This window comes from Galeopterus variegatus, unplaced genomic scaffold (assembly GCF_000696425.1).
Source record: "Galeopterus variegatus unplaced genomic scaffold, G_variegatus-3.0.2 Scaffold1039, whole genome shotgun sequence".
In the NCBI taxonomy this organism is placed as follows: Eukaryota; Metazoa; Chordata; class Mammalia; order Dermoptera; family Cynocephalidae; genus Galeopterus; species Galeopterus variegatus.
Window position 1 is genome coordinate 388,921 of NW_007727150.1, and position 12,220 is coordinate 401,140.

The following is a 12,220-nucleotide window of genomic DNA, read 5'->3' on the forward strand; positions in this document are numbered from 1 at the left end:
GCTTCCCAAAGTCTTCCAGTTGCCACTGGGGGCACAAAAGCCTCAGAGCCGTTACCCTTCCTTCCCCTTTTTCGCAGAAGGAAGCCTTGAATGTGGGCGCCTGGGTGACAAGCAGAGCCATTAAAACAAAAGCCTCAGAGCCGTTACCCTTCCTGCCCCTTTTTCGCAGAAGGAAGCCTTGAATGTGGGCGCCTGGGTGACAAGCAGAGCCATTAAAAGGAAGTTTCCTCGGCAGGCATAGAGGGTACCTGAGGCCCAGCCTCGGTGTTTTCTTCTGTCTTCTCTGGAATCTCCACCTTGTTTCTCTTTGCAAAAATGTGTTTTATCTCCACAGATGTTCTGCCCTTGGTCTGAGGAATCACTGTGTAGAGGTAGACAGCCGTGCGGAGGCAGATTGCAGCAAAGATGAGGAAACTGCAGGCCCCAATGCCCTCCTAGAATAAGAGATGAAGAAAACAGGAGGGGACGGACAAAGACACGGCAGGGACGACTGTGGTTGGGGCTTTCATGAGTCACAAAGAACTTTCCTGGTGGCCAGTTTGTTTTACTCTGGAGAAGTAAAATCTCTGGGTAACTGGAGTCTGCTCTAATATCAAAAAGGAATCCATAGTCTTTTGACTACATAGGAACTTTATGGCCGGTGGCCCTTAACTGTTGACAACATGGAGTGGGTGCCCATCTTCAGAAACAGGCAGCAGGCGGCGGGGGGATCTGCTCCCTGAACGGTGGCTCTCGCTTGCCTTCTAGTGACCTTGAGCTTTGCAGACCAGGGCCCCTAAGTAATTGGCCCTTCGGCAAGTGGGAAACTGGTGTATTTAGAGTTTGGCTACAGCAACGTCACGGGTATTTATGGAGCCTTGAAACTGCCTGAGAGCCCCCTCCCCACACCGTGTTGAATTAGCTGATGTTCTTCCCAGAAAGGGAACAAGGTGTGGGCCAGGGAAGAACAGAGATGCGGAAAGAGGCCCTGGCTCGCCTGGATGGACAGGAACACGAAGCCCACAATGAAGTTGGAGAGCCAGGGCACTGCCCCGTCCACCATGAACGCATCCGGCCAGGAGGACTGCAGGAAGATCTCGGTCCTCACCACCGAGGGGACGGGACCTGGAGGGCAGAGAGCCCAGGACGAGTGGAGCAGAGAAGGGCACAGAGGGTCCCCAAGGGCTGACGGGACAGGACCTGCCCTAGCCTCAAACCTAGATCCCTCGAAGGCCTCACCCACTTGTAGGGGCAGCCCCTGCTGGGACTGGGAACCAGAAAGGAACCCCACCTTTACCCACAAAACTAGGTACCATGAGGTCAGAAGCTGAAAAGGTCCACTTTGCAATATCTGGCGGGGAGCCTAGAATGTAATTTCTATTGCTGTTTCTTCAAGGTCAGCAATGCTTGGTGAAGGTTTGTAGAAATGAAATGGATGGAAAACTTCCTGAGCAGCACGGGCAGTGAGTCCACGGTGCCTCACAGGCGCTGAGAATTTTTTTAAAGTCCTTCCTCTATGTTGGTGTCATTTTGAGATTCTGGGGCAGTTGATTGACAGGGCGCAGAGCTCAGTGAGCCCCTGGGCTTGGGCAGCGTCGCCCTCGCGTGGTGGCTCTGGGGAAGGGCAGGCTGCGGGCTCCGCCTTTGCTTGGGTGGAAGTCTCTTTGCCAAGCATTTTTCATTGTCTCCCCCTTGAGGAGCTTGTCTAAAGTATCTAGAGCCATTTTTTTCCTCAAATCCATCTCTCACGAAATTTTACTACTACTGATAGACTGTCAGTTTCTGCCCTGGATGAGTATCTGTGGCTTTATACATAAAACGAGTGAGATTCTGCTCCCCACTCCCTTCCTGCTCTGACGGGTGATAAGGCCCTGCTGAAAATGCACAGTCTCAGAGGACGGACATGCAGAGGAATTCGAAGCCCCAGAATGAAGCCACCCTTGACTCAAGGGCAAAACTCCTGCAACCCAGCGAGGAGGGGCCTCTTCCTCAGGGCTCTGCTTCCCAAAGGGGGCACCGGCGAGGGAAGTTTGTCTGTCTGGCCTCCCTCCTCTCCACCAGGTCCAGCTGAGCAGTCCTTTAGGACCCGGTTCAAATGTCAGTTCAGTCCACGATCTGACCTTCCATCCGCCAGCACATCTGGTCACCACGTTCTTCGAGCCCAAAGCCTAGGAGTACAGCGGCTTGCTCCAGGTGACACACTGGCAGTGAGGGGCAGCACACCCTGGAACCCAGGTTTCCTATACCCGCCAGTGCTTCCTCCCAAGGCCTGCCTGCCTCCATGTTTAAGGTGCACCGGGAAAGCTTCCTGTCGAAAATGGCATTTCTTAAATACCCTAGATACGACCGTGAGTCTCCTTCACAGCACAGGCTAGGCAGGTATTCCATCAATGCATGTTGAACAGATCAATACATTTATTTTGGTTTATGGACAGTTCTTTTAAACAAAGATCCTGCAGGGAATGTTATTAGAGTCTTTGCAGTCAGAGGTGTCTTTTCTCCAGGCATAGGGAACAAGGTTCAATTCTCAGGAAGACACACAGGGGAGGGGAGCCTGGAGTCTCAGAGGCTGCCTGAGAGGTGAGCCCAGGTGAAGCCTTGAAGCTGGAGGTTGTGGGTGGACCAATGACAATCGAGCCTTGGGTGAGCTGTGGGAGGCTAAAGCGAGCATGTGGAGCATTTGGACATGAACCGAGGTGCACCCAGCGGCTCTGGCTGGCCCAGGCTCCCTCTCTGCAAAGGCTCGTTGCCTTGTTGGGCATTGCACCCAAGTCTGGGCACCTCTAGGAGCCAGAGAAGAACAATGGGGCACTAGCCTGGCTGTGACACTGGCTGGCACTTAACAAATGATTGTTGAATGGATCAGCGTGAATTGCAATGGCTGTCAAGGAAAAAGTGAACTGAGCTGGGCCTTTTTTTACCTTTATGTATAAAATAAGATGACATGTCTGTGCGTAACACGTCTGTGTGTAACACAGCTGGGACGGCTGAGGAAAGCATAGTGATGTTCAGCGTTTCCCCTTCCCATGTGGGCTTTGGATTAAGCACAACAGCATGAGGCAATGGAGCAAGAAACACAAAAATCATAAACAGTTGTAAGTGACAGTCAGGAAGTTTGGGGGCAGGGAGTCCAGCGATCCTACTCTCTCCATTCCTTCCTCGCCACCTTTCCCCTAACCCACCTGCATGGCAGCCGGAAGTAGGATGGCCGGGCAGGAGAGAGGCGTATGCACACCTCACGCCCACCTGCACGTCCGCAAGTCCAGTCACTCGCATCTGTCCAAATGGCTGGCTTATCAGAATGTGCGAGGTGACAGGGCAGGAGAGGGTCACAGACTCTTGCTGTCTAGAACAGTTCTCATGCTGGCCCCCTTTGTCATAACTAGCAGGTTGCATTCAGTGAGCTTCAGGCCAAGCTGGTGATAACTGGACTGAAGATGCTGGCCACCTGCAGCCCTTTCCTCCACCTGCTCCTGCCTCAGCGTTGCCACCTCTCCTTACTGCACAAGAGCTGGGTTACTGAGCTCTAGAGGGTAGAGATTTCGGTCTTCCTTCCCTGCCTTCCTACACACTTTCCCCAGCTTCCTCCAAGGTGAATCATTTTCTAAGAACCTGCGGGGCTGGAGCAGCAGGAGTGCTAAGCCCTAGGGGCCAGCTCAGTTTATCCCTTTCTTCCTCTCTCCTTAACAGTACATCGGGCATCTGATTATACCTGAAACATCGGTCTCCACATGTGCAAGACTGAGCGTGTTTCCTCCAGCTCAGGGCTCTGCTGCCAGAGCAGTTTTTTTTGCAGCTAAGGCCCAGATGTAGGCTGGGAATGCAGGTGGGGTCAGAGGCAAGAAGCTTGGTGGCTATGAGCTGGGCCTTCATGATGAGTGGGGTCTTTCCACATGTGCATGACTGAGCGTGTTTCCTCCAACTCAGGGCTCTGCTGCCAGAGCAGTTTTTTTTGCAGCTAAGGCCCAGATGTAGGCTGGGAATGCGGGTGGGGTCAGAGGCAAGAAGCTTGGTGGCTATGAGCTGGGCCTTCATGATGAGTGGGGTCTGTGTAGGAGCGGGGGATAAGGTGGTTGGAGAGTAGTCACACCAGGAGCATGGCGAATCAAGGACATTCATTCATTTAACAAGTATTTATAGAGCACCTGCTATGTGTCAGACTCAGGAAGGACTGTGGGGGGTGGGGAGGTGGGCAGGTACTCACCGGGCCCAGTGGAATGTCCTGCGATGTAGGCGAAGACACAGATGACACCAAGGTAAGACAGCTCAGGGACCGTGTTCTGTGGGGAGAGGCAGAGCTGTCTGGGCTGAGGCGCCTGGCCTGGGACCACAGATCCTGTGGCCAGAGTCCCGTGTGCAGGTGGGTCCAGCTGTGGGTCCCACCTTCCCCGCCCTGCTCAGGTGTCCCCCCCCATCTTTCTCCCACTGCCTGTACGTGGAATGCAGATCCAGGGGGTCTCAGCTTTCTGTACACCCTCCCCATCGTAATAACCACATTTTCTAGTTTTTTCCCTTGTAGCTTTGAACTCTTAGGGCCTTGCTGAGCCCGGAGGGACTTCCCCTCCCACCGTTACCCGATTCCTAGAAACAGCAAACACCTCGCCGCGCTGCTGGACTGCGCCAAGTATATGCAAACCGACCAGGCTCACAGCCTACACACCTCCTCTATGGGACCCTCACACTCTGGGCCACTGTACACCTGCCCTACTCACCCCAGGTACCAGACAGCCAGGGACAGCCCCTGTGCCCCGGAGCCTGCTGACATGACTGAAACCAGCCAATCTTAAGCCTGCTCTCCCCGCCTCCCCCGTTCCCTTCTATGGAAACCACAGTAAAGGCTCTTGCTCACACCTGCCCCTTGACCCCTGTGCCTCCTGACCAACCCTGGTGCTTCCCCGCGTGGCCCCCATGGCATGGTGTGCCTCCCCCTCTTGGGAACTGTGACTAACAATTTTTTAATAGGAGTTTTCTCCTGATCTTCTGGGCTCACCATTCCCAAATAATAATAAAGCCTGCATTTAAAGATAGCCCCCTCCCGTTCCCTGTGCTCCAACTGACATCGAGGCCATTTGGAATCTGGCCTCACATCTCCCATTCACACCCCCCCTTCCATGTATGGACATGCACCCCCCCAGCCAGCTCCTTCTTGCATAGTCCAAGTTTGAGCCGTGCTCCTTCTGACTAGCATTCCTTCCTTCCTTCAACTTCCGATCCCATGTCCTTTTCCACTCCAGCCCTACCGGCCAGCTCGGTGCCCGGCCCAGTCACTTGACCCCAGTTACTTCTGGTCCTCTCAACAACCCTGCGATCAGGGTTATTCAGTGAGGGCCAGACGGGAGCAAAATGACAATCTCAATACTGAAGAAAAAAAGAGAGAGAAGGTCAACTTCATCATCTATGCCCGGTGCTTAGATGCTGTTCCTCCAGCGAGAGAGAGAAAGCCCATCTTTCCGGCTTGGGTTTCTCCAAGTAGGACGATGGGAGAGAAGGTCTCAGGTAGGACCATTTATCCCAGAGGAGGACGGTTCTGGGCATCCTGCCCCAGAGGAATAAAGATGGGAGGGGACAGACGCAAGGGCAGCCAGCAGGACCAAGGGGGCAAGGATTGGGCCTGGGGACCTGCCTCCTTTCCCCTTAACTCTGTCATCCTTCCTGCTGTTTTCCTTAACTTCTCCCTCCTGCCATTCTAAATCCTCTGAGAGTTGATTGAGGTTTAAGCCAGCTATGGAGAAAATACAAATAAGTAACACATAACTTTCCTTAAAATGTTCAATAAGGGCCGGCCCGGTGGCGCACTGCTACAGTGCGCCGCTTGGGAAGCACAGCGGCGCTCCCGCTGAGGGTTCGGATCCCACATACAGACCAGCCGCTCACTGGCTGAGCGAGGTGCAGGCGCAACACCGAGGGTTGCGATCCCGTTGCCGGTCCCGGTCTGGTACGGGCGCGACACTGAGGGTTGCGATCCGTTGCCGGTCACGAAAAAAAGACAAAAAGGAAAAAAAATAAATAAATAAAATAAAATAATAAATAAATAAAATGTTCAATAAGTAACACATAACTTTCTTAAAAATGCAAGAAATGGGAGTCAAAATAATCAGAAGTTGGAAATGTTCTGGGGAAAGGAATATCACGATGGTCTGACCTTGTGAGTGAGTGCACCTTTGTTGAGTCACCTCTTTTAACACAGGATATACATCACGCACATGTATTATGTATACGTACATGCATGTATTGTGTATATATAATGCAGCATATATAACAGTGTATATGAGAGTACTTCAAAAAATTCATGGAAAAACTGAATTATAGATAATACAAATTCTTCTATGAACTTTTTGAAGACTTGTATAACATATAAGTGGCTCAGATTTTAGATACTAAGTTCTGAAATAACAGTATTGCACCGACAAAAATTAATCACCCTAACCATTTTACAAAGGAAGAAACTTGGATTTGAAGGCATTTTGAGTAGCCTGGTCAAGGTCACACAAGTAGGAAGTATGGTGCACATCCCAAAGTCCATGACCCCAGGGCCAGGGCCATCAGCTCCCAGCTGACTCTGTGGGGCTCCTGTTTGCCTAGGGCATCTGCTCCGAGACCCTCCAGCAAAAAGGATGCTTCCAGCTCACTCACCGAGATGACGGTCATCACTATGTTGACCACGCCAGCTCCCACCGTTACATACTGGGAGCCAGTGGCCTCCACGCCAGCGGACGTGTAGATGGTGTCTGCGTAGTAGTTGATCTAAAACGAAGACACAGGGTTGTGGACAGACCCAAAGACCAGAACACTGGCTTAAGCTTCTCAACTCAAGCAACCAAGAGTCCTGAAAGCCTGGGCTGAGGTCCCTTGGACAGGAAAGAGGCAGCGGGCAGTGGGAATGAGAGCTATGGCCAGGACAACAGGGTGGAGCCCGGCTCTGCACCTCTCTGAGCCTCAGGTTCTGCACCTGCAGTATGGGAGCTGGACCGCAGGGCTTCTGAGAGCGCTCTCTCTCTCTCTCTCTCTCTCTCTCTCTCGGTTATTCCATGAGCTCAGGCTCCACAGAATGACTTCTTGTCTCTTATTTTGGGCCAAGCCAACACCAACTTCAGCTTGTCTTCTGACCCAGCCCCAAGGATGTTGACACAACAGCACTTCTGAAAAGCACATGAGCTTCTCTGCATTTGGTGGCTCCCACCTGGGCTGTCTACTCCTCCCCAAATAACTTGTTAAAAATCCATGAATCCTTGGCGATCCAAAGCCACCTCTTCCTGACACTTCCCTTGAGTGCCAGCTGGGTTACCCACCCAACCTCCAACATTTCCAGAGTGACCCCCATTTTTTCCAGATCTCTGCCCTTTCCTTCCTTCCATCAATAGATACCACATTCACAGAAAGTCAAATTTCAAAGAACGTGACAACTGAGTGAGTCCAAGGCAGCCTTGTGGTCCAGGCTGGATCAACTCACAGCCGTCCCCTGGAACCTGCGACTGGGTCCAGTAGACTCCGGTTCATGCCCCTGGGCTCTGCAGAGGGGAAAGTGCTACCGCAGGGGACACTCTCTCTAGGGGACAGAAGCAAGAAAACTGTCCTGCAGCAAGAGAAAAATAAAGCAGCCGGTGGGGAGAGGTAGAGTTGGGAGACAGAAGGAACTTCCGAGGCTGCTCCCTGACACTGTCACCGCTTCGGGCTGTTCCTGGGGCCCTGCCGCCCTGCTGGCCCTCATTGGTGGAGCCGTCTGTTTCTGTAAACTGCGTCTGGTTTTGCTCAAGCTGTTTCTAGGGGTGTCTTGCTACGTGCAAACGAAGCAGCCTGAGTGGGGTCTGCAGCTCCTGTCCCCGCAGAACTGGGCTCAGCACGCGGTATCAGTGCAAACGCTCTGCCTGATGCTTCCATGCATGTTTGGCTAAACCGACACGGCCTCCATCGATCAGGAAGGCTGGAGGGGACAGAGCCCCTGCCCTGCCACCGCGTTGATCCCAGACAGCGGCTGCCCCGACATGAGCACAACGATGGAGACGAGCTGCCAGCACAGGGGCTGGCACGTGAACAGGTTGGGCACCTCCTCCGCCTGCACGTCCTCCACCTCGGCCTCCAGGTCCCCGCGGCCACGCAGCTGCCACAGAGGTGCCCCAGGCTTCAGGAAGACAGGGAACCACTCCCCACCCACGTGGCCCACCCCCACCCACGGGCTGCCCACTGTCTCTCACTGAACCCCAACCAGGTCACCAGCACTGTGGCTGTCACCCTATTGCCGCCACCCGCCCCCACCCCACTCAGGCTTTCAACTCTCAACCCTGATCTGCCGTCACTCCAACCCTGACAATGTCCCCTGCCGGACCCCACCCCAGAGCAGCCGGGGCCTCCACACAGACCCTGAGGGAGGCAGGAACGTGCAGGGGTGGGAAGAGCTTTGGAAGAGCAGCGGTGACTTCAGTACCTCGACAGGCAGTGGCTTCGTCCCCTTTCTGAATCCGGGTGTAGCGGGGACTCTCGGGGAAGAGGGCAGCGACAGGAGCTGCAGCAGCGCCGGGGCCCCCTTGAGTGCCAAGAGAAGGAACCCACACCAGGCACTCGAGAGCAGACCGGCCGTGGGACCCCTGGGGCTCGGAGCGTCCCTCGCCGACCTGTCACCACGTCCTGACTCTTCTTAGAGGGTCACTTGCCCGTGGTGTTCCCTCCCTCCAGGATACTGTTAAGTTTAAGCCCGAGGATGCCTCCATCTGTGAGTCCTTACCTGATGAACCACAGCCCGGCTTGCTGCTAGACTAACCAAAGCCTCACCTAGGAGAAGGCTCCTGTGACACGTGCTGGGTCAGTCAATCAGGCAGCTGAGCTTCAGCCCATGCAGGCGGCCGCTGACTCAAAGATGGCAAAACACTGAGATGGAACCAATGAAGGTGTCTCTGTAGGTCACTTCCATTTTCTGTCCATAAATGTGTGACCACGTTGCAGTCCTGGTGCTCTTTGAACCTGCTCTGGTTCTGAGGGCTGCCTAATTCTAGAATTGTGCATAAAATGTGTCAGGCTAGAGCTCAGACCCTTCGAACCCGTTGTGCAGGGTGGATCGCTAACCCCTCACATGCAGGTCCATGAGCTAGGTGACAGGAAAAAAGATCCTGGGAGCCCTAGGTAAAAATTAATGTTTCATTCAGATGCAAGCTCAGGAAGTTAGCAGCAGCCACACTGGTGGCCTCCCGGGGCATCCCCAGAGCACAGTGGATCAGACTCGTTTGTCCTTTATACTTAAGTCCAATAACCCAGGACACCTGGGTGTGAATCAGACACTAACTAAGGGACACCAGGGTGCATATGTGCATATTTATGTTAAACAGGCTTGGCAAGATTCTGAACATCTGAGGGATCCTGACCATTGCTATTTCAATTTTCCTTACAAAATGTAATTAAGATCTTTAAACTAAATCTGTTGCAATTTTGTCTTTTGATAGTGTTGGCACCTGAACATGGGGGCCCAAAGGACATTGCTGATGACTCCCAAGACCCCTTGAGGGATGTAGGAAAAGCACCACTGACCCCTTTGGAGGTCCCCCATCTTTCTCACAGAGCCATGAAAGATGTGGGTGAGTTTTTCTTGGGTTGGACTCTGCTCTGTTTGCAGTAAGCCCTCATCCTTTTTGGCTTTTGAATCCAGGGTTAGTTAGTGATGTGAGAAAGTGCATAACCTTGGGATGGGTACCAAGGGTTAGTCTGTGCTGTGACAGAGCTTATAACCTTAGGGGATTTGTGGTGGCTGACGAGTCACTGGCAAGAGTGTAAGTCACAGCAGAAACAGGGCTGGGTCTGGTATGAAGGGCTCAGATGTCTGACTGGAAAATCATTGGTTAAGTTGGTCAAGGGGATCTTAGAGCTAAAGCCACAATGCGACGGGTGGGCACGGTTTGGGCACTTAAGAGCTATTAGAGTGACCCATGACCAAGAAATAAAACTACCACGAGAGGATAAGCTGGACATAGAATGGGGTAGTACCTGCTATTCTCAAGAAAATGTTCATGCCACCAGGTGCACTGTGACAACATCATATGACCCAACCCAATGGTGTTTCCAAGAAACAATGTAAAGATGAGATCCTTAATTTTTTTTTTTTTTTTGTCTTTTTTCGTGTCCAGCAACGGATCGCAACCCTCAGTGTTGCGCCCGTACCGGACCGGGACCAGCAACGGGATCGCAACCCTCGGTGTTGCTCCCGCACCTCGCTCAGCCAGTGAGCGGGAACCGGTCTGTATGTGGGATCCGAACCCTCGGCGGGAGCACTGCCTTGCTCCCAAGCGGCGCACTGTAGCAGTGCGCCACCGGGCCGGCCCATGAGATCCTTAATTTTTAAAGAACTGAGTACTCCACCTTCCAGGTATGCCTTCCTCTATATGCATGCTAGGCCCAGAAGCTGCAAATATTTATGAAAATGGCAAAAATCTTACTAATGATAATTAGAATTGTAATGGCCAAAGAATATTCTATATGGATAATATAACACTTTAAGAAATGCATTTAAAAATGAGTGTTCTCAAATTAGGCCCACCCAGGGATGCTTATTAATATGCAGAGCCTCTAAAAAGATTTTTTTAAAAAATGTTTTTATTGCCTCTTTTAAAAAAACTCTTTACAAAAGACAGGTGTAAAACTTAAGTGACTAACTGATGAGAAAAAATTTTTACATTGACTTACAACTTTGCCCCTTTTTTCTAACTTTCTATCCTCTTCTGGCTATTCTGAATTTATTATTTCAAGTTATTTTAAGAAATTTTTTCAAAAAAAGAAACTTGGGCTGGCTAGTTAGCTCAGTTGGTTAGAGCATGGTGTTGCTAATACTGAGGTACAGGGTTCAATCCCTGTCACCAGCCAGCCACCAAACAGAAAAAAAAAGAAAAGAAACTTACATTTATAGGGGAAGTCTCCATTTGTGGGGGTTTCCCCCTCTTTGCACTTTAAATCACTGGAGGTTTTTCAATGAAGAAGGCAAAGACTTAAATCTATACAACAAGGCTCACCTTTGACTATTTTTTCTTAAGGAGACTTCCTACTAATGCCCTTCTTTGCCTCAGAGAGTGGTGGTATTTGGGCTAAACTCTGATTGCAATGAGCAACCTTGCTAATAATTGCTTAGGGCAATAATTAGGCAGGTCAGTCAAGAAAAGAGCAAGGGTCCCTTAACTCCCCTGCTAGGATGGGGAAAGTGATCAGGGGGTGAAGAAAATGTCCTTAGAGGAGATGGTTTTGGTGAAAGATAAATGAACCCTTGGAAGAATAGATGATGGCTTGTGATGGGGTCTGTCTGTCTGTCTGTGGTGGACTTCAGGCCTCCTCTCTTCAGAAGATTGACAACAATCGAGTTCCTTTTGTAGGATCCTTCTTTACGCAGAGGGGGGAACTCAGAAAGCTTTTGTATTTTGTTGTTTTTCAAATGCTTTCAACTCAAAGTAATCAGTATACCAATATTCATATTATAGGGTGGTATTTCCTGAAATGGCTAGCTTAGTTTTATGAACAATTCAAGTGTAATTGTTAAGAACAAGTAAATTAGGTGAGGGTCAATGGCATAATAGTTTTTAAATAAACTTGTAATAGTTTTATAAATCCATTTTCAGAAACTTGAAATTAATATAATAAATCTAGAAATTAGCAAGGGATAAAGCTCTGTATGTGAGGAAAGAAAGACGTGTTTCTGGTAAGTAAAGCTATCAGGTGTGGCAGATGTGTTTTGCTAAAGGAAAAAAGGGTAATTTTGTCCTAACGTGGAACGACTGGTTGTTCAAAAATGAGAAAAGGCAAAGTATAGGGGGAAAAAATGAAGGGCTATAAGAAAGTTGTAGGTTTGTGGAAGGTGAATTTTGTGAAAGAAATTTTGTGTGTGATCAAGCTGGCTGACATTTGAAGGGATCTATTTATAAGTTTTACTAAAAATTGAGTACTGATATCAAAACTACAATGATGCTAAACTAGAATTTGGTTCCCTGTGTTAAGGTTTTCCTAGAATTTGTTGTGCTTTTAACAGGGTTTTTCTTTACCTTGTAGGTAATTGGCCTGAGAAACAAAGATTCTGTGTTTCATCAAGATAATTTCCTGTGCTTCGTGTTGTCTTTATTAGGTCTTTGATTATTTAAGAAAATCAAGTCCTGTCTATTAAAGAGCTAAGATTTTTTCTACAACTATATCACTTTCTGTATTTGACTTTGAAGACTTTAATGATCATTTTCATTAAATGAATAACTATTTTTTTTCCTTTTTGTCTTTTTTACTGACC

At 50.2% G+C, this 12,220-nt stretch overlaps 1 protein-coding gene across 1 annotated transcript in view; it reads right to left on the reverse strand.

Annotated features, from left to right (window-relative positions):
• Positions 1-212: 212 nt before the first annotated feature.
• Positions 213-12,220, reverse strand: part of SLC2A7 (solute carrier family 2 (facilitated glucose transporter), member 7) — a 26,870-nt gene continuing 14,862 nt past the window's right edge. Inside the window, 7 exon segments of the mRNA XM_008574400.1 lie at positions 213-434; positions 977-1,104; positions 4,184-4,315; positions 6,579-6,723; positions 7,931-8,098; positions 8,412-8,464; positions 8,467-8,534. Of these exon segments, the coding sequence (XP_008572622.1) occupies positions 213-434; positions 977-1,104; positions 4,184-4,315; positions 6,579-6,723; positions 7,931-8,098; positions 8,412-8,464; positions 8,467-8,534 (916 nt within the window).